General features: G+C 46.3%; 1 protein-coding gene across 1 annotated transcript in view; it reads left to right on the top strand.

The window, feature by feature from the left end:
- The first annotated feature begins 6 nt into the window (after positions 1-6).
- Positions 7-23,563, top strand: part of LOC115325724 (ATP-binding cassette sub-family A member 2-like) — a 35,833-nt gene continuing 12,276 nt past the window's right edge. The window contains exons 1-7 of the mRNA XM_040208356.2: positions 7-45; positions 187-342; positions 3,378-3,606; positions 5,393-5,642; positions 12,297-12,355; positions 12,827-13,259; positions 21,037-21,485. Coding sequence (XP_040064290.2) covers positions 7-45; positions 187-342; positions 3,378-3,606; positions 5,393-5,642; positions 12,297-12,355; positions 12,827-13,259; positions 21,037-21,485 — 1,615 coding nt within the window. The remainder of the gene's footprint in view (positions 46-186; positions 343-3,377; positions 3,607-5,392; positions 5,643-12,296; positions 12,356-12,826; positions 13,260-21,036; positions 21,486-23,563) is intronic.

Raw genomic sequence — 23,563 nt, forward strand, 5'->3', positions numbered from 1 at the left:
CAGATAATGTCATTCGATGGAAGTTACATGAAAATGTATCTTGTGGTAGAGGCATCATTATTGTTCTAAAATAACGCGACTGTGAAAATCAAGTTGCTGTAAGTGTTTCATTCAAGCATTGACCTCATCTATCATGTCACGACACTCCAACAGTATCAAAAAATAAATTAACGTCTTGTCTTTTAGCTGAAGGGACTGGCTGGTGCCCAAGCCTCGACGCAAGCCGATGAGGCGCTCAAAGCTGTTGGCCTCGAAGACAAACGACACGCGCTCACGCGCGGCCTTTCGGGTGGCATGCAGAGGAGGCTGAGCATCGCCATCGCCATCGCTTCCAATCCGCAGGCACGTTCCCGTATCTTCAAATTATGGCGTCTGGAACGCGTCTCTCCGACTGGTGCGTTTAACGCTTCCAAAGCAAGTGGTCCCTCGAGTTCCGCCTGAGAAGTGTCGTGCTGTCGATGGCCGTGGCTGTGTCACAGCGGCGGTTGTAGATGTGACAGACGCCTGTTCTGCTGAAGGTCGCAGCAGAACATGCTCCAGCTTGGCAGTTGGCGGAAGCCTCGGCAGAGTTGGGACGTCGTGACGACCGCGGCACTCGCGTTTGCTCGCGCTTTTTTTTACCGGAACTTCTGCAGGCAACCACCAGGATCGTAACATCCGACAGCATGACACTCCGGTTTTCGTGACGACATTGGTTGCCACTTCGGGACCACTTGTAGGACGCTAAACACACCAGTCGGAGATATCGCAACTCCAATTCAATATAGGTGGCGCCCCTCGTTTTGCAAAATGGCGGTTATAGTGAGGGTCGGAGACGCGTGTCGGTATACCTGTTACTGAGCCTGTCTAGTGTGCTGACTTCACTGAGCGACACATATTATTCCTGCTCATACGAGGAAGCTAGGCTGTTATGAGCGCAGGTCACTCCTTTCTTCTGAAAACAAAAACGGTGTTTTGCGTGATATTTGCACGAGGAGGAACGTTTTAATTCTGGAACAAAACCGAAACTAACCTCTCTTTTAGATGTAATTTCTCGATAAAAGTGCTAAACTTGGATTCTTTCATAACTCAAAATGTGTCTCATAACGTAATCATTCAGCTACAAAAGCTGTTCGCGGAAACTTTTTGTGACATGCATGTCTGAATCAGGAACTTGAAATTATTTTGGGGAGTTCTGTGTCCCTTTAAATGACAGGGTCTTTCATCCACCTAAGGGATGACATATAGAACATCGGATTTGTTGAAAAAATCTTGGCTGATATATCTGTATTCCTGCTGCCTTTTCTCACTCATATAATTTTTACCTGAAGTAATGAACTGCGGGCCTTTTAATGGGTTTTCGGATACTTAGATGCTTAATTGCTTTCACATTATTCCCAGCAGAGAATAACAGTCAATCCAAATTTTACAAAATACCGCCATGGGTGATGAATATGCAATTTGTTCACAAAACGTATTAAGAAACGCTGTTCTCACCATAAAAACCCAAAAGCGGAATCCGAATCAGACACAAGAAATGTGTGTATTTCTTAAAGCAACGCGTGACGCACAGGACTTTACATATTACATTCAGTGTTTGACTGCTTATCTATCTTGATAACGATGTCAGAGTTTTTCATATGGTAAAAAGAAAACAAAATGGGATCTTTCTGGATACGTTATTATGGTTAAATGGCATATTTTTGGTAATCGTGGCGTTTATTGGGGGCCTACATTGCCGCAATTTGTATAACTAATAATTATACAATTAAAATATTTTAACAAGTAATTTTCAAGCTCTAATGTAAATGGTTGCTTATCATTTAATTTGACACGCAGGAACAAGTATGGCAATCAAAAATGTGCAAATTATCACTGGTTACAATTGCAAAATTTTTAGTTAAGAAGTTATAAAATAAAAATGGTATAAAATAAATGAAAACATTCTAGCTAATTTCAGAAATATATGTAAAATTACATTAATTGTGGGCAAAGCATGGGATACTATCAAAGTCACAACTTTTGGCAATCGGCAAAACTTCCAAAGTTCCCGTCCAAACCAAATTCACCCCCCCCCCCCTTTCTCAAAAAGAAAAAAAAAAACGAATTTTTTGTTTTGTTTTATTACCAGTATTTCCAGAATATTTAGACTCTTTAATTTTTACGCGCCGTCCTTTTGCCAATCTCAGGCTTTCTGTTTCGAAGCAACGCTTACCCGCTCGCACGTCTGCTCACCGCACCACGTTTCGTTGGCGTTGGAAACCGGTGAACCAGCAATGAGTTTTAGTATTGCGTATACGAGCGAACGCAAGCACTGTCTGTTTGCTTTAGCGTTGCGTGTTCCGCACCGTGCGTGCGTGGGAACGAAAATTGCGGTCTTGGATGGGAACATGGCGACGACGCGCATGCGCAGCTTAGAGGATGGAACTTTAATACAAACGCACAACGCTTGCGTTTTCTTTTATACACAATACTAAACCTCTCTTATAAGGTGCAATCCCATACTGGCTGCAGCACCACGTTGGGACAATGAAGAGTGCTGTTTGCATTCGGAAATGACATTTCGCCAGCCATGATCGCTAGCAGTGCCACCGTGCCCGCTGAGCAGGAGACCCGGTGACCCTCACTAGAGCGTTTTCCGTTTCCGCCGCGGGAGGGCGAGCAATAAGCTGGAGGCGCGAATAGGCACCTTTATACAATTTTTTTTTCTAACTTAACAGATTTTTTTCTAAGAAAAGAAAAAAGCTACATCTATGCCGTTTGTTTAGGTGAGTTAAATGGCCAGGGGATATAGTATATGAGGCTAATCATAACGATCAGTCGGCTAATTAACAAAAAAGTTGTTAATAACTTTTTAATTGGTGAAAATAGACGTACGGTTCCAATTAGAAACTAGCTGAGCGTTATCGAAAACCACCAAATCAGTCATTTTCAGAACGACTTTCAGCGCGTGAGGAGCGTAGTACTGCACTAAAGTTACCACTCATGGAGCAGGTGCAAGGCTAACGGTTGCGGTAAGGCGCCCGCGCGATTTTTCCTTCTCTTATCTGGCCCCAGCCTTGTACTTGCTCCACAAGTGGTAACTTTAGCGCACTATTGCGCTTCTCACGCGGTCAAGATCTTTCTAGACATTAAGGATTGAGAGGTTTTGGGCGACGCTCAGCAAATTTCTAATTGGAACCATAAGACTCTTTTCACCAATTAAAAGTTAATTACAATTTTCAATTTATTAGCCGACGGATCGTTATGATTGGTTTCGTATACTATGTCACCTTCGCCGTATAACTCACCTGAACAAACCGCATAAGTGTAGCTTTCACAACTTTTTTTAAACAAATTTTCTCAATAAAAAAATAAATAAAAAAACGGTATAATAGCGGCTTTTTACGCGACCATAGGTGGTCATCTTGGACGAACCGTCTGCGGGCCTGGACGCCGAGAACAAGCGCGGAATTTGGGACTTGCTACTGGGCATGCGCAGCAAGAGCACGCTCATTATCTCCACTCACGACATGGAGGAGGCCGACATCCTGGCGGATCGGATCATCGTGATGGCCGATGGCAGGGCCCTGTGCGGCGGTTCGCCTGCTTTCCTCAAGAAGGCCTATGGTGCGGATCGTTTCACCGGTAGCTTATGAAATGCACGGCGAGTTCCAAGTACCTCGCTTCTCAGGCAATGATATTGCAGTATCAGTCGAGAAGAACGCCGTAGAGCCAATCACGGTTTCAGAAGCGTGAACGTAGTAAGCCAGGCTCTCGTTTCTTTAGCTGTCCGTGAATATACGGGTAGAAACTGCGGGAGAGGAGGATGCGAGAGCGCGGGAAGCCAGAGCACCGAGCTCTGGTTGGAAGGATTAGTGGGTAAACCTAAAGCTATAGTTGCACTTGTCTTTACTGGCTCTTCGACCGCCGAACGCCGGCGTCAGGCGTTCGGCGTTCGCCTCCTCCACTCCCTCAGCTTCTACACGCATTTCTACTCCGTCTCACTAAAACCGTGCAGTACAGTCAAAGCTAAGGGGGGGGGGGGGGGAGATTGTATCCCGACCTGTTCAAGAGGAGTGAAAGGAGGAACGGGGGAATCCTAGCCCTTCTCTCCCGTTCCTCCTTTCCCTCCTATTGAACAGGTTGGCATACGCTCTCTCCCCTGTAGCTTTGGCTGTACCGCGCGGTTTTAGTAAGACGGAGAATAGTTGTTCAGTACTCCCGAGTGTAAGTGTCTATATCCTATTCAAGCTCGATGAAAGCTGCATTCGTTGGACCGCTCACGCGTCAATCTCTCGCCAGCTGATCACCGTCCCGCTCATACCCACACGCACAGAGAGCGGGGTTAAATAACGAAAGACTGCAGGCAATTGACTGCCCCGGGAAGCGCGCACCAGCCACCGCCCTGCAGTCTGCTTATCTGCTTATCGATAAACGGAATATGCATATTTCGTTTATCGATAAGCAAACTGCAGGGCGGTGGCTGGTGCGCGCTCCCCGAGCCAATGTTTCTGTCATATACATGTATATGACAAATTTACATGTATATTTAAGTTGTGATATACATGTATATGACAACTTAAATAGAAAACAAAGACAGAGCGTCGAAACTGTGACTTCTTTTTTTCTCGCTCGGTTTCTCTTGGGTATTGTCCCAGTGGGCCATCGGAACTGGTCAAGCCCATAATTATTAAGCTTTCGGTAGCTATACAATGGTATAAACAGTAATGCAGAATAGGGAGTATAATAATCGAGGAGTGCAGTAGCCCATAGACGCTTCCAGGCAGCTGTGTATGGGCGCCGCCATAAGGTACCTTCAGTTTTTGTTTCCTCTTATTCCGTTCGCCTCACTTTTTCATTGCCGCAGCAGGGCAGGTGATTGCCTCTTTAGGTGCTAATGCGTCATTCTCCCCAGCATAGGCCTTAGTGGAGGCTCGTCAACGCCCGCCTCAGTGGCTTGACATCTCGATAAGACGACAGAAGGTCGGCAATGGCGGCTCACCATATACACAGTTTCACTTGAAGTCCTGCCGCAGTCGCCACTATGATCTCATGGAGCCAATGAAGCATCTCTAAAACTGCATATTCACGGCAGTCATCACTTCGGCTCCAATTGGAAGGATAGCGGGAAGAGTTCACGGCTCCATGTCTCGAGGTGAACCCACAATCCTTCCAATCTAGCCAATCGGAGCCCGGCGTCCTGACGTCACCGCAACCCCTGCGCAAGGAGCGGACGAACTTGCGCTCCGCATAGCATCGGCTGCGGTCGGACTCGCGGCGAAACGAAGTATGGACAGTTTCCTCCAAAAGCAATACATACGGGGCTCTTCCGCTTTGGACATTGTCCCTTTTCCAGGAATTCGTGTACTTTCGTTTCATCCCCTGCCAAGGTCTGTTCATCGTCTAATGTAAATTCGCCGTTTAACGGCAGGCGTGGGCTATCAATTGCGCATCATCAAGGACCCCGAGGGACTCGACCTGTCCCAAGTCCTACGGACGGTACGGAAAGCGGCTCCCAAAGCGGAAGCAGAGGACAAGATGAAGGAGGCCATCGTCTCGCTCAACACGCTCAGTCACGCGGGATTCGTCCGCATGTTCAAAGAGCTGGAGGAACGCGGGACCGAGCTTGGCATCCAGGCCATCGGCGTAATGGTTGCCACCCTCAGGGACGTCTACATCAAGTAAGAAACTTGGCGTTCAAGTTGTTCTAGACTCCGCTTCGGTCGGCCTGTATACCTAAAACAGCGTGCAACTACTTTCTTTTTTTACGACCTAAAGGCAGATTGCTGAGATGAGTTAACGTATAGCACTCGTCTTCGGGATCGGTGGCCGAGTGGGCTAGCGTACACCAGCTCGGAGGACGTGGAAAGAAAGCTCGCGCTGCAGAAGCCAGGTATCCGGGGTTCAATCCCACCCCTGCCCCCGTTTCGATCTGGATGAGCGTCGTGGCGTGCGGTCGTGTATCACTACTGTGTGGTGCGCGTTAAAGACCCCAGGCTAGTGGTTGTACTGCACTGGCTAAATTGGGTGATTTCAGATAAGATCGACCAAAGGATGGCTAGTCGACATTTTCAAATCAACTGATGTTTTTATATGTTATTGTCTAGTGTCTGGTATGAACGAATCCAAACTTAGTTTTGACTAGAAAAAATACTAGGGGACAGGAAAAATCGTAAGGCATCAGGTGGTGGACACTTGCATTAACGCGCACTGATGGAGGGGGCCCGTTTGAGAGTGAATAACTAAAGCGATAACATTAGGAGAACTCTAATACGTTTTAGGCGCAAACTATGGGTATAGCTTGCTTGTAATATAAAGTAATCATATTTATTTAAAATGTATTTATTTTTCTAAAATTGACAAACATGCCTGCTCGAACGACAAATGGCAAACTTTGGAGGTCTGTATCTCATGAAATAATTTATTCATTATGATATAATTTGCAGATATTATTCTAATAATATATAGCTAATATTTAAAAAATAACTAAGGTATCTGTGTGATACAATAGTTAGGATATATTTAGTCAAACATGAAAAAAAAATCAAACAAAGAAAAATTCCGATGCGAATAAAAAAAAACACCACCCTCGATTTTTTTTTAAATTTAGGTAACCTGTTATACTCTATTTCGGCATTCATTTCCATTAAAAACATGTTGCATCATTTTATTGAGAAAGAAGATACAACTCCCCAAAGTAGGGTCCTTTTTCAAAGCCTACACTTAGCAGTGTTTTATACAAGAACTGACTCTGAGTTCCAGTTTCATGAAACCAACACACATATTTTATATATTTTTATTCAGATGAGGCCAATGATACCTAAAGAAATCGTTCACCCACTTAAATTAAGGAGAAACTACTGTGTACAAAGAGGCATCATATTACGGACTAGTGATCCGAGAAAAGATCATGCAGCCATCGGCCACTAGGAACTTTGTTTACTTTATTCTCCTGCGACACTATATGCTATTCCCTCTCCCGCTCTACCTTCATCTCTCTCTCTCTCTCATATATATCCCTGATATATATCCAGAACAAAAACATGTTCAAGCATTCCCTTTCTGCGTGGTAGTGTTCTGTGGCTAGCAAAAATCATTTCCTCGCTAAGCTCACGATTATGGCAAAATAGTTGCCGGAAACCGCAGACGAAACTCGTCGCTAGTTCTGGCAAAACGGCCGATACAATCTTTTTTTCGCATTTCCCCGCTCGCTGTCAAGGACAAGGGGGTTCGCTTCAACCAGCAAAACATGGCCGCCGACGCCTGTTTACTGAGCAGTCATGCCTGTCGCCATCTCACTCGCTGGCGTCACGGGCGATAATATCAGGCACAAAGGGGCACACCAACCGGCAGCATTATCCCCAAATACTCGAGCCTCGCGTAAATACATAGAGTGTAAACGCTGTCGCCATGCTATCGTAGTAAGACCGCCCCCCCCCCCCCCTCCCCCAACGGGGGACTGCAGTACGCGACGGCGTACTAACACAACGGCGACGATATCGACATCGCAGGCTCCGAATTTTCCCATAGTTCTACTCCACGGGCATTTCTTGAAACGCTTGATATTGTGTACGCCCGCCTGGAAGGATTTCAGGCGCGTAGTTAAGATAAGGCGGTTCTCCGCGGCAAAAGAAAGCAATTTCACAAAAGCTTAAAAGCGGCGGCGACGCGTGTGCGGTGAACGCTTGTAGTTTTGGTGTAGACAGGGTGTGTGTGTTCTCGTTGTTGACACCAGCCGGCGATAAGGCACTGCAGGCGGTAGCTCAGTACAGCAAGGGCTAATCCGAGTGACCATCAACGTAACCCCACCGCCAACCCCTCGCGAACCGGTCGCCGACATGGCTCAGGCTGTGTCATGAACCACGTGGTAGAAGCTCGGGTGCTTTCATATCAGCGCGTGGAGGGACGACAGTGCGATTCCGGAAAGTCTTTCCCTCTTTCTTCCTTTGACGTGGATCAAGCTTTGCCGACAGCCTCAGTTGTGACCTCTCTTTTCAAATGTACGTTTGCAGTGAGTGAGCTCCTCAGCCTCGGACTTGTCACTTGTGCACCCAGTAGTTCTTTCACTTGGCAATTATATGCCATCAGTTGGGGTTTAATTTCTGTTATTTATGTATACATTATGAAGACGTCCTGGAGCTCCGAACGAGTGTTTTGTGCAGATTACTTTTGCAAACACAAAAAGACTATACCAAAGCAGCGGAATTTTCGAAGTGTTGGCGAGTTGGACCTAAACTCGTTGAAGCAAATTCTTCCGCCCGACTGTTCCACCAAAGTGAGTGCGACGGACTACCTGTGCTACCATTGCTTCATGCACATCACTAAGGAGATCTCGATGCGAAGCTCAGAGCAGTACCCTGACATATTTGTGCCAGCTGAAGAAGCAATTGAAGATCTAAATCGCAGCATACTACCTACAGATGTGTCGCCGCTGAGACAACCAAGCGTCGTAAGAAGTCGGGACAGGCCTGCCTATGTCAAGAGAAAGCAGACAGAACTGGAGCAGGTTGCTGTCAAGAATATACGCTCAAGGCTACGTATTGCGTACGACAGGGACGCACCATCGGGGTCGTCCGAACCAACATGCTCCACATGCACTGAGTGGGTGGACAACTTTCGGCAGGCCTTTGAAACCGCCACCTCTCTCCGGGAACGTTGTCAACTGCTTACACTCCTGCCGTCAACACTGACGAAGAATGAGGTTCAAAAGATGATTCCACAGGCCTCAATGTACCTCATCAGTAAATCCCGAAAACTCAAGGAAAAGCATGGCGTGTGGTATGAGCCGGATCCTTACACGAGGTGCAAGGTGAGCCCTGAGAACCTGTCTGCTGCCCTAGAGTACTTCACGAAAGACGAGCTACAATGTTCGCGCCAAAGTCCCAACCAGAAGGACGTCATCTCTGTCATGCTCAACGGAGAGAAAACGTTCGTGCCAAAGCGCTTCATGACACGCTCAATACGAGAGGCCTTCCGTATATACAAAGACAAGCATACCGATTCCGGCGTTGGGCTAACGAAATTTTATTCGTTGCGCCCTAGATGGGTCCAATGTATTCCACACCAGGAAGTGTGCGTTTGTGTGCGCTGCGCCAATTATTATCTTTGTATTGCCGCTCTAGAGAACGTTACAAGCTCAACATTCAACACTGGTGAAATGAACTTGGCATTTCTGTGCCACCCAGCAACAGAACTGTGCCTTCAAGGAGACTGTGATCACTGCCCAAAAGGCCAGTTTCTTACACTCCAGGAACTTGATATCCCGGAGGATGAAGAGATTGTGCTTGCAACATGGGAGTCCGGCGACCTTGTGAAAAAAACTTTGGAACCTGAGACTGTCCTAAAAGTCATCCAAGTGACGGTTGGAAGTTGGGTACTTCACAACCATATCCGGCAAACGCAAGGTAAAGCGATCTACGATGAAAAACAGTGCATGCAACGCGGGAGCATTGTCTTTCATTTTGACTTTGCTGAAAACTGGACCATCGTGCTTCCTGACGAAGTGCAAGCATATCACTGGAAAAAAACAACAAGTTTCGATATTTACATGTGTATTGACGACAAGAAAATCTACAAACAGCTTTGCCATCATCAGTGAGGACCTGTGTCACGACGCCGCTCACGCTTGCTTGGCTCTAGAAAAAGTGAAGGAGTGGGTTGAAGACAACGTTGCGGTATACTCGTACGTGACGTACGTAAGTGACGGCGCCGCCAGTCATTTCAAGAATCGCTACCAGCTTCACCAATTTGCAAAGGACGATTGCCCACAAGCCCAGTGGTTATTTTCTGCATCTGGACATGGGAAAAATGCATGTGACGGAGTTGGCGGACTCGTGAAGCACCAGGCCACGCTGAACAACCTGAGAGAACGTTCAGTAAGCGCAATTCAGACGGCCAGGACAATGGTGAGCGTTCTATCAAAGAAACTGAAAGGCGTGCATCTTGTATATATGGACGAAAATGAGGTTGTTCGGTATCGTGAACAAAAAAAAAGAAGAGTGGCTGACGGTGCGCGCCTTCCCTGGCATTCAGTCTTGGCACGCGTGGCGGCTCAGCAAGTCATCAACAGAAGGGACCTGTGACGTATATGTAGCACGGACAGTCGGATCTGCTTGGAAGCAACTTTATTAAATGGGTACAGCGAGGAAAACCTTAGCGTAAAGTGCCGAATTTGATTTCCCAAGGACTGCTCATTTTGAATGCAGGGACATCTTATTTATCACATTTTTCTTCACGGGGTATTTAACCTACTGTTTTTGTTGGTGGTTACTAATAATTTTTATCTGATCACTATAAAAAAAATCCCAAAATGTTATCCTCGAGCAGGATAAAATATATCGGCTTGCCACGATTCATTCATACACCGAGAGCATCGAAGCTGCTCCAGTTAGGCACTATGGCATCCGTCACCTGAAATTGTTTGTAATCGTAAATACACAGCCAACTTAAATATCTTACTATTATATCTTTGTTTTTGTGTGTGGAATTAAAGTTATTTATTTTACTCTAGATGTAAAATATACCGGAAGGTACAACTTCACACTGCATCATCTTTTCTCAAATCATTAGTCTCTAATATGATACCACTTTGTACGCTTATGTAAAATGCTGTATATAGTTTCTCCTCCCTTTTACTGTGTGACCGATCGCTCTTTTTATCAATGACCTCATCTGAATAAATGTATATAAAAGATTTGTGCAAGTTTCATGAAACTGGAACTCAGAGTCACTTCTTGTATAGGACACTGCTAAGTGTAGGCTTTGAAAAAGGACCCTACTTTGGGGAGTTGTTTCTTCTTTCACAGTGCAATGATGCAACATGTTTTTAATAGAAATGAATGCCGAAATAGAGTATAACAGGGTACCCAAATTTTTAAAAAATCGAAGGTGGTGTTTTTTTTTATTCGCATTGGAATTTTTCTTTGTTTGATTTTTTCCCCATGTTTGCCTAAATATATTGTAACTATTGTGTCACTCAGATACCATATTTATTTTTTCAATAATAGCCATATATTAGTAAAATAATGTCTGCAAGTTATGTAATAATGATTAAATTATTTCATGAGATACAGATTTCCAAAGTTTGCCATTTGTCGTTCGAGCAGGCATGTTTGGCAATTTTTAGAAAACTAAATAAATTTTATATAAATATTATTACTTTATATTACAAGCAAATTGTACCCATAGTTTGTTTGTAAAACGTTTTAAAATTCTCCTAATTTTATTGTTTTAATTATTCACTTTCAAACTTACCCCCTCCATCAGTGCGCGTTATTGCAACTGTCCACCTCTCCCTGCCTTACGATTTTTCTTGTCTCCAAATTTTTTTTCTGGTCAAAACTAAGTGTGGATTCGTTTCTACGAGACACTAGACAATGTCATATAAAAACATCAGTTGATTTAAAAATGTCGACCAGCCACCCTTTGGTCGATCTTATCTGAAATCACTCAATTGCTAAATCTACAGCGAGTGACTTGTCGTGACTTTGAAATGGCTGACCGACTGCACGCTCTATAAATATCCACACAACACCAATTAATATTTCGTCAACCTTGATTAGAAAAACTAAAAACTCGAACTTCGAAGATTGTGAAATATCAGCAGATTATCAGGCCAGACGTAATGATACAAAATAAGGTTCAGGTGCGATAAAAGCGGTGACTGTCAGCCCACTGTGCATACGCAGAACGTACATTTGGAAAATGTCTAAATGATTTGTCTCATTCATATATAAAATAGAAAGAATTGTACCTTCTTTGCGTCACGGCATTGCTCACAAAAAATAATATATATAGCATATATTATAGATTTTCCAGTTGATGGAAATGAGCCACCAAAAAATTTGGCGTTTTTTTGTTTTTTGTTAGAGATGTAATTATCTACACCAAAGGTAGGATTGAGACTTCCGTGATGTGTCGTTCTTCGTTCCCTCTGGTATCTGGATTTTAGTCCATTAAGTATTAAGTCGGATTGACTCAACGTAACCCCCCCCCCCCCCCCCCCCCCAATACGTATCCAGATTCTTTACCCGATCACTAACCTAATATTTGCAGTCACAAAAGGTGATATAAATCCACACCTGGCTTAGGACTTCACAAAGACCTAACCAATGGACCAAACGAGTGAAGAAGATAAATCTACGAGCTTTAAGACGGGCATGTGGCAAGTGTTTGGCACTGACAGAGGGCTGACATTCCTCGACGTCATGCAATGTTGTCTAACGGATCGAGCGTTACAATCTGTATTTTAATATGTTTGGGGAAACCATATAAAACGAATAGTTATAACTGGAAAGAGGAAGGATATTTCTTGATAGTGAAGTCTATTTTTGTAGGATAAACCTTGGATGGGTTCCAGATGGCGTAAACCCGAGGGCAGACTACACGCCTGACGGTAAGTACCGAAGTTGTTCCTCGTTAAAGAAAGAAGCGCGCAGTCCTCTTTGCTTATCCCTGACAAGATTCTTGTACGTAGAATACGTCAGTAAATATTTCTGCAGGCGTTTTTGTACTGACACCCAAACCACGATGCCAACGCGAACGCCACAGGTTATAGCGTTTGTTCTGTCGCTGACCGTTTTAACGTTTCTGGGGGACAACCAAGCGCCTCCTGCGGTTTCAGATAAAGTCAGATAACTGGCAACAATGATTTTGAGCATCAATATGGTTCAAGTGCCGTTACTTTGATGAGTGCTCTTATTCACGGGCTCTAGTTTATGCTACGGTCCCTGATGGACAAGCTTTGAATATGTAGCCTTGGTAGAACTTTAGTATCGTGCTACGGTCGCAATTTTGTGGTCGTTGTTTGTTACTTTTTTGTGATTTGAGGGCTACCAGCTAAGCCTTTACTATATAACCCTTGCAGAAAATGACGTGTCCATCGCCGGATCGGTGTCAGGCGCCCGACCTGGTGCCGCCAGACAGTTAAAGGCGCTCCTGACCAAGCGCGTCATCTTCTTTTCCCAATCCTACTTCCTGATGCTCTTTATCTTTCTGACTCCGGCCCTGGTATTTCTGACCGAGTTCCGCGGCAATCGGGAAACATTGTTGGAGTTGTCCGTCAATATCCGAAGTCTCCCACTGTCTATGAAGGCCCTCTACGGCGACGGCCACACGTTCGGCCAGCATGACGTGGCGGCCAAGGATTATTTCGAACAGTACCGGCCACTGGTGGAGAGTGAAGATGCCACACTGCGGATATTCGAGAACGCCACCAAAGAGCTGCTGACCGAAGCCCAGGAGGACTACGTTGCGTTCAGCCAGGCCTACCTACTCGGCGGTGTGTTCGAGGGACAAAGGTCGGTTCCCTTTCCTTTTCACGAAAAGAACGAATCGGGGAACAGTTTCCGGTTTCGAAGCTCACGAAACGCTGCCTTTCATAAAAAGGCCCCAAGAAGGTGCTGCTGTGTTTTTCATCCATGCGAACTTCCGCTTAAATAGGAGGACTAATCATTCCCCACCACAACACCGCTTTTTGTAACGTTCATAAAATGTTTCACCACCAATAGACCCGATGCGACCCCATGCGTAAAAGGGCGCCCCTACTGCCGCGCAGAGAAACTAGGACAGGCCGCCAACACGGAACTAACATTATTATATTAGCTCAGTTACGGAACTGCTCTAGAGGGGATTGCTGCAAGAGCAGTACCCCCTCTCACTACGGCTAACCTTCCGCGGTTCGACGCGCCGGACGGCTGCTATGATAATGATAACTGCAGTGTATTCTGTGGAATACGTGCGTTTTGAAACATGGCGTCTAGATGGTGTTTCAGTTTTGCTTTATGGAACGCACTGTTATGAAACAAAAATCTAGATGGCGCTTCGAATGACGGGAGGTGAACTTAAAGGGGCCCTGCAATCATATTTTAGCGTCTACCTTTTTTGCGGTTTCCACGTCTCTTGGGGTTCGGGCAAGCCAGCGGGCACGGAGAGAGTAACTAAATATCAGTGCGTCATATTTTAACCGGACGACGCGAAAACCTCCTCCACCTACGGGGGCGACCCGCGGTGTCGAAAGCGCGCGATATGTGACGTGTTTGGTCCTGAGCTTACTACTGGTCAGAGCCGCTAAAAGCTTCTTTTCAGTCGAAATACAAGATATAAGTGGCCCGAACCGTTTCACTTATTTATAAAAGTAGTTTTTGTTCACTATTTCAGATCAGAAAAAAACAAATGCAGTTTAGAAAGTCCGGAAACAAGAAATGACCCTTCGAAATACCCGCCACTAAGCGGTGGAAAAGGCGCCGTATACTAGAAAAATGTTGTGGGATCAGGCACCAACGAGCGGCGAGCGCAGAAAGGTCCCGGATGTACGCGGCGGCGCTGCGCTCGTATGGACTGGAGGATCCGACCGGTTCCGAGCGTTCCAGGGCCTCCGGCGGACAGATTTCGCTTGCGGTTTGGCCCTTTGGCGGTATGTCTTTGCCCTGTGCTTGCTGTCGTTTGTGGCCTATGAAGTGTCATGTTGAATTAGTGTTTTATCGCGCACCAAATGCAATGCGAGCCGCCCTGGCTGCCTGCTTCATACAGCCTAGCCAAAACATGCTTTAGTGGCGCCCTCTCGAGCCGTCGAGTCGGAGAGCGGCAGCCGTGACCGCTCACTTAGCTCACTACCCCTCCTCTTGTTCACGGCCACTCAAGTAACCAAAGACGCCACGAAGGAGGTTATTTTTATAACTTCTAAAATAAAGCGAAATTTGTGAAAAGAAAAGTTTCATTAGGTTACTACGTTCAGTGCGCTCATGTTCGGTGCAAATGAAGAACCAGTAAAAACGTCTTCGCAGGGCCCTTTTAAGTGACTGAGGAGGGTACCCCCCTCCGCGGGAGTTCAAGAATTGAGGTAATCTAGTAACGTTCGCACGAACTCCGTTCCGTCACGGCGCGGTGGGGGCAACGTTATTGGATTATGTTAGTCACGGAACTGGTCATAGACGCTGCTTGCACAAGCAGTACCCCCTCACTTACCACGACTTGCCTCCCGTCGTTCGATGCGCCACAGGGCTGCAGCGTCTTCTATGAAATACTTACGTTTCGAAGCGCAGCATCTAGATGGCATTCTACCATACTCTATGGAACACACAGTTTTGAAACGAAATCGCGCTTCAAACGACGGAAGGCGGACTGAAGCGAGTGAAGCGGGACGCTCCCTTCCGCGAGAGTTCCACAACTGAGGTAATCTAGTGACGCTGGGTGGTGGGGCGTCGGGCGCACTTCCGGTCTAGGGCTGTGGGCGGAAGTCACCATGCGGGAGGTGCATTCCTGTGATATTTTGGAAGAAACCAGACAAAAACTTGCCTTCTCGTCAAAACGCCGCGACTGGGCCTGTACCCAAAAGAGGCGGAAAAGGTTTGAAGGTCAGTTTTCATGTGTTTTCTGCCTGCTCGGTTCGTCCGACAACCTGGTTAGAAGACCCTGAAAAAGGAATACCAAACTCCGTCACACCACGATTGCTTGTATGGGAAGCACTTTGGTTTGAATTTACGGACACTTGTGGTCATCAGTTTTATTTGTTTTGTTCTAACATGAGCAAGGGAAAACCGTCATCAAATTTATTTTTTTTTGTTCCAACATGAACACGGGATAACCGCCAAGTTGTACGGACCATCTGCGGACTACGTTCCGTGCGTTTTCAAGTTCAAACGGCCGCCTGATTGTTCGTACTGTCGTCTTACTCTTTCGAACGTTTCTGCTTGTTGTCTTCTGCTCGTTGAAACGACAGCGGCCCATAGACCAAACGTTGACCCGGTAATTGCGATAAGAAGTAAGTGCAGGCCTCAAAAGAATTTTACGTTTGAAGGTTGGTTGGGATAAGTAGGTCCAGGGTAAACAGTAGATGCAAGGAGGTTTTGATAGCTGTCACCAATGGCCATCACCGACTTGTTCTGCGTGATTCGCTTGTTCCGGTTCTGCTTGCGATTTTGAGTATCGACGTCGACCATCTCAGCTACGGTTCACACTTTCGCAGCCCGAGCGACGTCATGAATGAAAATAGCGAGAAGAATCTCATCATGTTAATCAGGGTTTAGAGTCCATTCCGCGGCGTCCATGCAGAATAAATCGCAGCATGTGACATTATTCAGGCGAAGCTTTGCGGTGTAACGATTCTCGTTAATTTCGCTGAGGCTGCTAAAGTAGTCATTACCAGGAAGACTTAGAATCAACTATTTCAACGAGAAAAAAAGCACGGGTACTCACACCAACGTCGATAACAACGCATTCCAATCACTTGTTTGTGTGCGACGGCGAGCTTCTTGTCCACACTCCATCGCGCATGGGGGGCGCCGGTGGCGTCCGCTAGGGGCGTTCCGGTTTGTTTGTAAATAAAGCCACTTCATGTTTCAAAAGTAGCGCAAGGTGCGTCGATGCACGAGGCACGTGTTACGCGCAGCCCTTGGGAAGATCATGGCGGCGCAGCGCAGCACTGAGCTATAGATTTCGGACGCCATGTTCTTCCCGGAAGTGGTACGTGGCCCGTGTCTCGAGCATTTCCACAACAATGAATGGCGCCCATTTTCCCAGGATAGAGGGGCTTTATTTGTAAAGCAGTTGTTGCCCAGCATTTCATGGTCGCCGATGTGTAGTGTTGGCTGGCCGCCTGATGGCCAGGAGCACGGTGTAAGATACAGTCTTTAGGTGAGGGCACGGTGTAAGATGAGGACAGCGCGCTACTCGCGCAGTGCAGATAAAGTTCGCTTTTCATTTCCTCTCTTTCTCTCTCTCACTATGGTTTCAAGCGGCGCCGGCAGATGACTCGTCGACCCGTGGGCACGGTAAAGACGGCTCGTGCCGCCTCATGCTCCAGACGCGCAGAGCTCTAGCGAGGTGTTCGCTCGTGCAGAAAGACTACGGTGTACCGGGTGTCATAGCAACGAGATAATTTTTTTCGCTCTCACACAGTTTCGCCGTTCGGCCGCCGGCAGCACTGTGAAGCCTAGTTCACATGCAGCGGTTTTGGCCCTAGAGCGGCGCGATTTCTGCCGTCGCGGCGCTCGTGCCGCAGAATTGCTGGTGCTGGCCAGAGCGCCGCGACGGCAGAAATCGCGCCGCTCTAGGGCCAAAACCGCTGCATGTGAACTAGGCTTCAGCCGCGGGGACGGTGGCCGCAGAATAATGCAACATTTCGGATGCCCGTCGAACGAACACTATCTGATTCCTCGCGCCGCGGGTTCAGCCCCGCCGTGTCCTCACCTAAAGAGTGTATCTTACACCGTGGGTGAGGGTACGGCGGTGCTGAACGCGCGGCGCGAGGAATCAGATAGTGCTCGTTCGACGGGTATCCGAAAGGCTGCATTATTCTGCGGCCACCGTGCCCGCGGCTGGCAGTGTCGCCGGTGGCCAAACGGCGGAACTGTGTGAAAGCAGCTGGGAGTCCTCGGAACCCCCAGTTGCTCCCCGAAAAGAACCTGGTTCAGGCTTCTGCTTTATCTTCCTTTTATTCTTCACAAAATATCAGTTGTGAGTCAGCGCCTGTCCGTGTCTGCGTCCTCCACTTGTCCTCGTCTTTAGCGCTGCCTTTAATCTTGTAGGAATATTTCGTCGCTTAATTATCATTGGGGCGCGTGTTAAACTATCCGACCCACCCCTTTCACGACGCTTCGCGGCGACAGTGTGCGGCAGTTCTTTACGAAACTGTGAACCCACCTCGCTCACCCATATACATGCCGCTTGCAGCACCGTGAACGGGTGTCCTGTACCCGCGCATCAGAACCCCATATACAGTTCTGCCGTGCATGTACCCATACCATCGCTCACTGGCAGACTACCGCACACCTAACGAAAAAGAGAAAAGTTCTTGATGGCACATAGCAAGATATGCCAATAAAACGAGTGTCGATGAAACGATCTATTGATAAAACGTCGCAATGTCGATGAAACAAACTGTCGGGGAAATGCCGTTTAATGAAACAAGGGCCACTGCAAAAAAAAAAAAAAGCTTGTTTTTGAGTTGTAATACTTCAGCAACATCGCAAATAGCATCATCTTTAAATACCCATTGCAAAAAAAAAAAAAAAAAAAAAAAAAAAAAAACTAGTGAATTCAATGACGACAATAATCCCCGGAGAAGGGGAACAAAGGGCAAACACAAATACCCAAACACAGATAGGTGATTGGTGCGCGACGGAAAAAAAAATCGCCTGGTCGGGGTATCGAACCCAGGACCTCCCCCCATTTTCAGTGGAGCGCTCTACCAACTGAGCTAACCAGGGTTTAGACTGCAGTAGAGAAAATGGGTTTATTAGCTGCCACCAGTTTAACACCAACAAGGGTGAAAGGCCTGACTTTTAAGGTTATGATTATAATGCAATTAAATCCAAAGGTGCAAGCGAGTTGTACAAGAATGGCGAAAATAATCCCCGGAGAAAGGAATATTTTCGTCATTCTTGTCAAGCTCGCTTGCACCTTTGCATCTAATTGCATTACAATCATGAATTTCATGTCCCTCTGTTGTTAAAGTTCGGGACCTGGAATTTAATGAGGGGCAGCTGGTTCGTCTCCATCAAGCAAATTGAAATGGTTCTGGTCTGGACAAGAGGGACTCGTTGTCAGCGATATTGGTGCAAAATTATGACGAGTGCAGCGAGCTCGGACCTGAGAGTTAAGGTTCAACGTGGGGCTTTCTAAGCCGAGGGGTATGGCGAGGGCACACCCGATAGTGGGAAACGACCACCTACCTATTTGATATCGTTTCAAGCCTCACGACTTCAGCTTTCAAAGGGCTCTGCATGATTCATCATATTGAAAAACTTCAGAGTCGCCCATTAGAGGCATGCTACGATTCCACTCCAACAGTAGATCCCCAGGCCTTCCAGGAGGAGACCCACTTGATTCGGGTGCGAGAAAAGACGGAGGCACTACAGCAGCACCAACGGAAAATCAGATTACGCCTGTTACAGACCACAGCATCACAAAACCGAGGAGTACCTCCATTCATTCTAAAAGTTCCAGAAGCCATCCAAGCACTCAAGATGACCTTTCATTACTTCACAACGCTCTCCTTGGCAACAAGTCTGGCCGCAATCTGTGCATTGTGGTTCTTATCGGCTCCAAAAATGTTCGATTTAATCCTCTACACTGCACTGGTCCAGGGACTCAAAATTGAGGGCTCTATGGAAAACCGCTTCACTTCATCACAGCGTTCCTGCAGGAATGACGATATCAAGCTTCGGTCAAACTGACACTATACTCGCGGTCAGCTTTCCGTGGTAATCCGAAGAGAGGAGGAAAGCGCGTGTACAGCGGTTGATGCACCCTCTCCCCTCGCATTGACTGCATTGCCACAGAAAGCTGACCGCGAGTATAGGCCCAGTTACTAGCAAAGACATTGGCATTCCCCACATCCCACTCGCTTCAGCCACTTCTCATCAATGTTGTAAATACTTTTCCTTGCGTCAAGCAGTTAGTGCTATTTTTACGGGCTTGGCGGGCGGTGCGTGTCGCATCTGAACTTACGCGCTCATTATCCGCTGCCGTGCAACTCGGTTGAGGCCATCGCCGCTCTTATGTTTCCTGTAGAAGCGCCTTCGTGTAAACGGCGAGGCTGCACTTGACTCTCTTGACGAAGAAGAATTGGAGGAATCGTATTCCGCTGTCTGCACATTGGGATTCTTGGGATTCAGACGAGTGAACAAAAAACACCTTCGGATTTGTCAAAAGCCCGAAACGCAGGGTTTTCTCCACTTTCCCCGGTAAATAAACGCAGCGAATGTACCTAATTCGTGTAGGAAGGTTATCAAGCCAAACGCAACAACCATATATGCCTCACTTAAAAAAAATACAATTTATATCTATTTGAATAGCAAAGGATGCTTTCTTTTCGCCTCTTAATTCATATAATTGTACTACTGCTCCGATTTATGTCTGTAATAGGCAGGAAGTTTTAATATTTTTATTAACGAACAATTTTCGGGGCCACTAAAGCTTTCTTCTTACTTCATTCTTCCGGAGCGAGTAATGTAGAAGACTAAAATATATAATTTGCCCCGACAAGGTGGCGCAAGCTGCCACCTGTTAAAATGTCTGTAGCCAATATCTATCCATTGGAGCAGAAGGGGCGTTTTCGGGGAACTATTTTCTCGACCGCGGAGGCGTTTGAAGCGGGCGCATCACGCTTGTGGGGAGGAGCTGTCTTCTTGACTTGTAACCGACTATAGTGTTTAGAGCTAAAGAATAGGTTAGCGTGAAATCTGTTGGAGAGTCTTGGATACTCCTATAAGACAACCGACCACCCGGAATATGTTTAAAAATACAACAAAAGGACTTGGCTAAATCTTCAACTTCGTCGTTTCGGTAGCACTTAAACGTTCTAGAAAATGTATCATAAACAAGCTCGAAACAGCAATTGGTAACAGCCTGGGACCCAGGAGACTGCTTGGGTTTTTAAACATAAAAAGGTTCTATTGCGTAGTCAAGCAAAATAAATAAATCAGACTGTGTGCGACATCTTAGATTCGCACTCTAATTGCTACTGTATTAAATTGTTTTGATGCGGGGCGGATAGGGGTGGCCAAACTGCGGCTCGCGAGCCGCAGTTCGCGGCGCTTCGCGGGTCCAAGTGCGGCTCGCGGCTCCCTGGTAAGCGTGCCCTCCTTCCTCTCCTCTCTACCCCCCCCCCCCCCCCCCTCACCCCCCGAAACAAAAGTTCTAGAAAAAAAAAAATGTGTAGCTCGCAGTTTTGGCAGTTTTGTGCTACACTACATACATACGGCTAAACTGCTTTTTTACACATAGATGTGTCCAGTGACCGTGTCTCCTTTATTGTTCTAGAAATAATTTCGAACCGGATAGGCATAAAGTGAGTCAGGGGCAGTGGCTGGTTGAAGAAACGTTCTGCTGCCTGGTGCTATTTATTGTAGTCGACAATTACTCTTGTCCCCTTTGAAAAGGACTGTTCCCTCCATATCGTTTCTTTTGATCCCCAGGATTCCGCTTTTATCCTTGAAAGTACTCGGCGACAAAGAAGCTTCTTGGTCGATGACATGGTGCTCGAGTATACTTGGGCCCCAGTAGATCCAGTAAACTTGGGTAAAGCGAGAAACGTTCCTACCCAATGTCTTTGCTTGGCCCCTTTACTTTCAGGCTCGAGAGCTGGTACAACCCTTTCGCTCCCCTCAGCCAAGCGATCGGCGTCAACCTTGTGGACACTGCGCTCCTCCGCCTGCTAACCGGGAATCACGCCGCCCGAATCCGAACCACGTTCAAAGTGACCGCAACCCCCTTGGCGGACCAAACAGAGCGAGAAGGGCGCTCTGCGGGAAACCTGGACTCGATTTTTAAAATAGGCATCGGTCTGCTTCCATGGATCTTCGCCGCCCCTTTGGTAGTGGGCCTGCTACTGTCCGGCTTCGTTATCTTCCCGTTCACGGAGACCGCCAGCCACGCCAAAGAACTCCAGCTCATGACCGGCGTTCCCGGTTACCTGTACTGCCTGTCCAACTTTCTCTTCGACCTCGTCGTCTACCTGGCGGCCTTTGTTCCGCTGGCCGTGTGCTTCGTCTATCTGTACAGCCTGGAGACGCAGTCGTACGGTAACGAACTTGTTCATGCGGTAGCATTTCTTTAACGACGTGTTGGAGCTGTGCAGGTTCGGTCATGCTTGTGGATAGGAGCAGCCTTTCTTGTTATAGTATGCAGTTGTTTGTATTTTAAACTTTACAAATTTCTAAAAAAAAAAAGAAAAAAAAGAAAACTTAGAAGCCACACCAATCCGGTCTACGCAGGCGAGCCATACGTTTAGAGGGAAAAAATACATAGGGCTAATCATCGCAAGTCAAATAAATAACTAAATGTCGCTAATCAACTTTCTAACTAGTGAAAAATAAATATATAGGTACAATTCTAAACTTGATCAGCGTCATTGAAAACCACTAAATTTGTCCATTTCAGAACGACTGTGAGCACGGGGGACGTGGACCAGTGCGCTAACGTTACTGTACTCGTGCAACCGGCGCAAGCCTGGCGGTATATAAAAACGCGAATGATGGACGGAAAACGCGCGCAGGCGTATTTTCGCACATCCAGGCTTGCGCCTGCGGCAAGAGGTGACTTTAGCGCGCCACCGCGTTTCCCACGCGACTTGAATCTTTCCAAATTTAGTGATTTAGTGGTTTTTGATGAGACTCAGCAAGTTTGTGTTTGTAACCCTGTGTTTATATTCACTTAACAAAATTAACACATTTGAGTCAATTATCGGACTTAGCGCGACGATTAGTCCTCTGTATTATGTCCCCTTGGTCATATAACTTGCCTGCATAAACTGCGCATTAATTTAGCTTTAACGTGTTTTTTTTTATTATCAAAGCTGTGGTGCTTAGAAAAAAAAAACTTGTTTTTTTAGCAATAAATAAATGAATAAATGAAACTAAAAAGTAAAGCAATGCTTTATATACAATATCAATACAAGTCCATCGTAGAATACCTACCGCTAAACGTCACTTTTATGTTTGGGCAATACGTTTTAAGTTTCTTTATATTTTCTTCATACAAGAAGAAAAGGAGGGAAAAAAGCACTACAAAACTGCTTGACAAAGTCCCCTCCTCCCTCAACAGCAGAGGAAGCTCTCAAAACACACACACACACACAAAGAAAACTCTCAAGAATACATTATCTGAAAAACCACTAGAGATAGTATGTGTTTGTCGGAAACATTTTCAATTGTAATATTCAGTGATAAAGGATAGTTCAACGTTCAACACCTTGGGCTTCTGGTATCTAATCATCCGTAGTTTGTTCTCGAGCGCGGGATCATCCAAGCAATCCAAGCGTCGGCATGGCGTGTGGAATACGAAGTTTTATTGCGCCAAATCGTACTAAAAATAAACCGTTACAAAAGAAAAAAAAAGCTGTGCTCTGTTTTATATTATGTTGTACCGCAGCGAAGGCTACAAGCGCGAGCTCATAGCGCTGGCAGCTCCCCTTAATGCATGAGAGCTTGTGCCGCCGAGACGTGCTCCAGAGCAAAGAGCTGGCGCTTGTACCCTTACCTACGGTACATCATAAGGTGAAATAAAGTATAGGTTATAATGGTATATACAGGGATCCTAGACTCGTCAGACAGAAAGTTGGAGCCGAAGATTGCGGAACATAGAAAAATGGAGGACTAGAGAAAAGAGCGCATAAATAACGCTAATTGTTTTGTTCGCGCTGTTTCTTTTTCATGTTAAATTGACTAGCCCATCTCCACTATCTCCACGCCTTGTTTAGGAAGCGCTACGCTTTTGCTCGCACGACGATGACGCCGAGCTTTTGTCGCCGAAGTCCAATCAGCGCGCTCCGCGAGCTGCCGGTTTCAACTTTGCGTTTCACGAATCTCAAACCTAAGGTTGCATTGACGTTTTTTTGTTTTTTTTTGTGTGTTTTCGTGTTTGTGTGTGTGTGTGTGTGCAATGTGTATGCGTGTGATTATTTTGAGAGAATTTACGTGTGGGATGATTACAACTATTGCTTCACCTTTGTTTCTTGCATATCAGCTCAGCTGTTTGCTATACGCCGGATCATTCTGATTCTACATATTTATTTGTATTAGTCAAAGATTGTTTGTGATCGACTGCCTTTTTTCCTCCTATAGCACTGTTGGTTTGTCCTGTACACCCTTAAAAAACTATC

This window comes from Ixodes scapularis, unplaced genomic scaffold (assembly GCF_016920785.2).
Source record: "Ixodes scapularis isolate PalLabHiFi unplaced genomic scaffold, ASM1692078v2 PGA_scaffold3__209_contigs__length_174095766, whole genome shotgun sequence".
NCBI lineage: Eukaryota > Metazoa > Arthropoda > Arachnida > Ixodida > Ixodidae > Ixodes > Ixodes scapularis.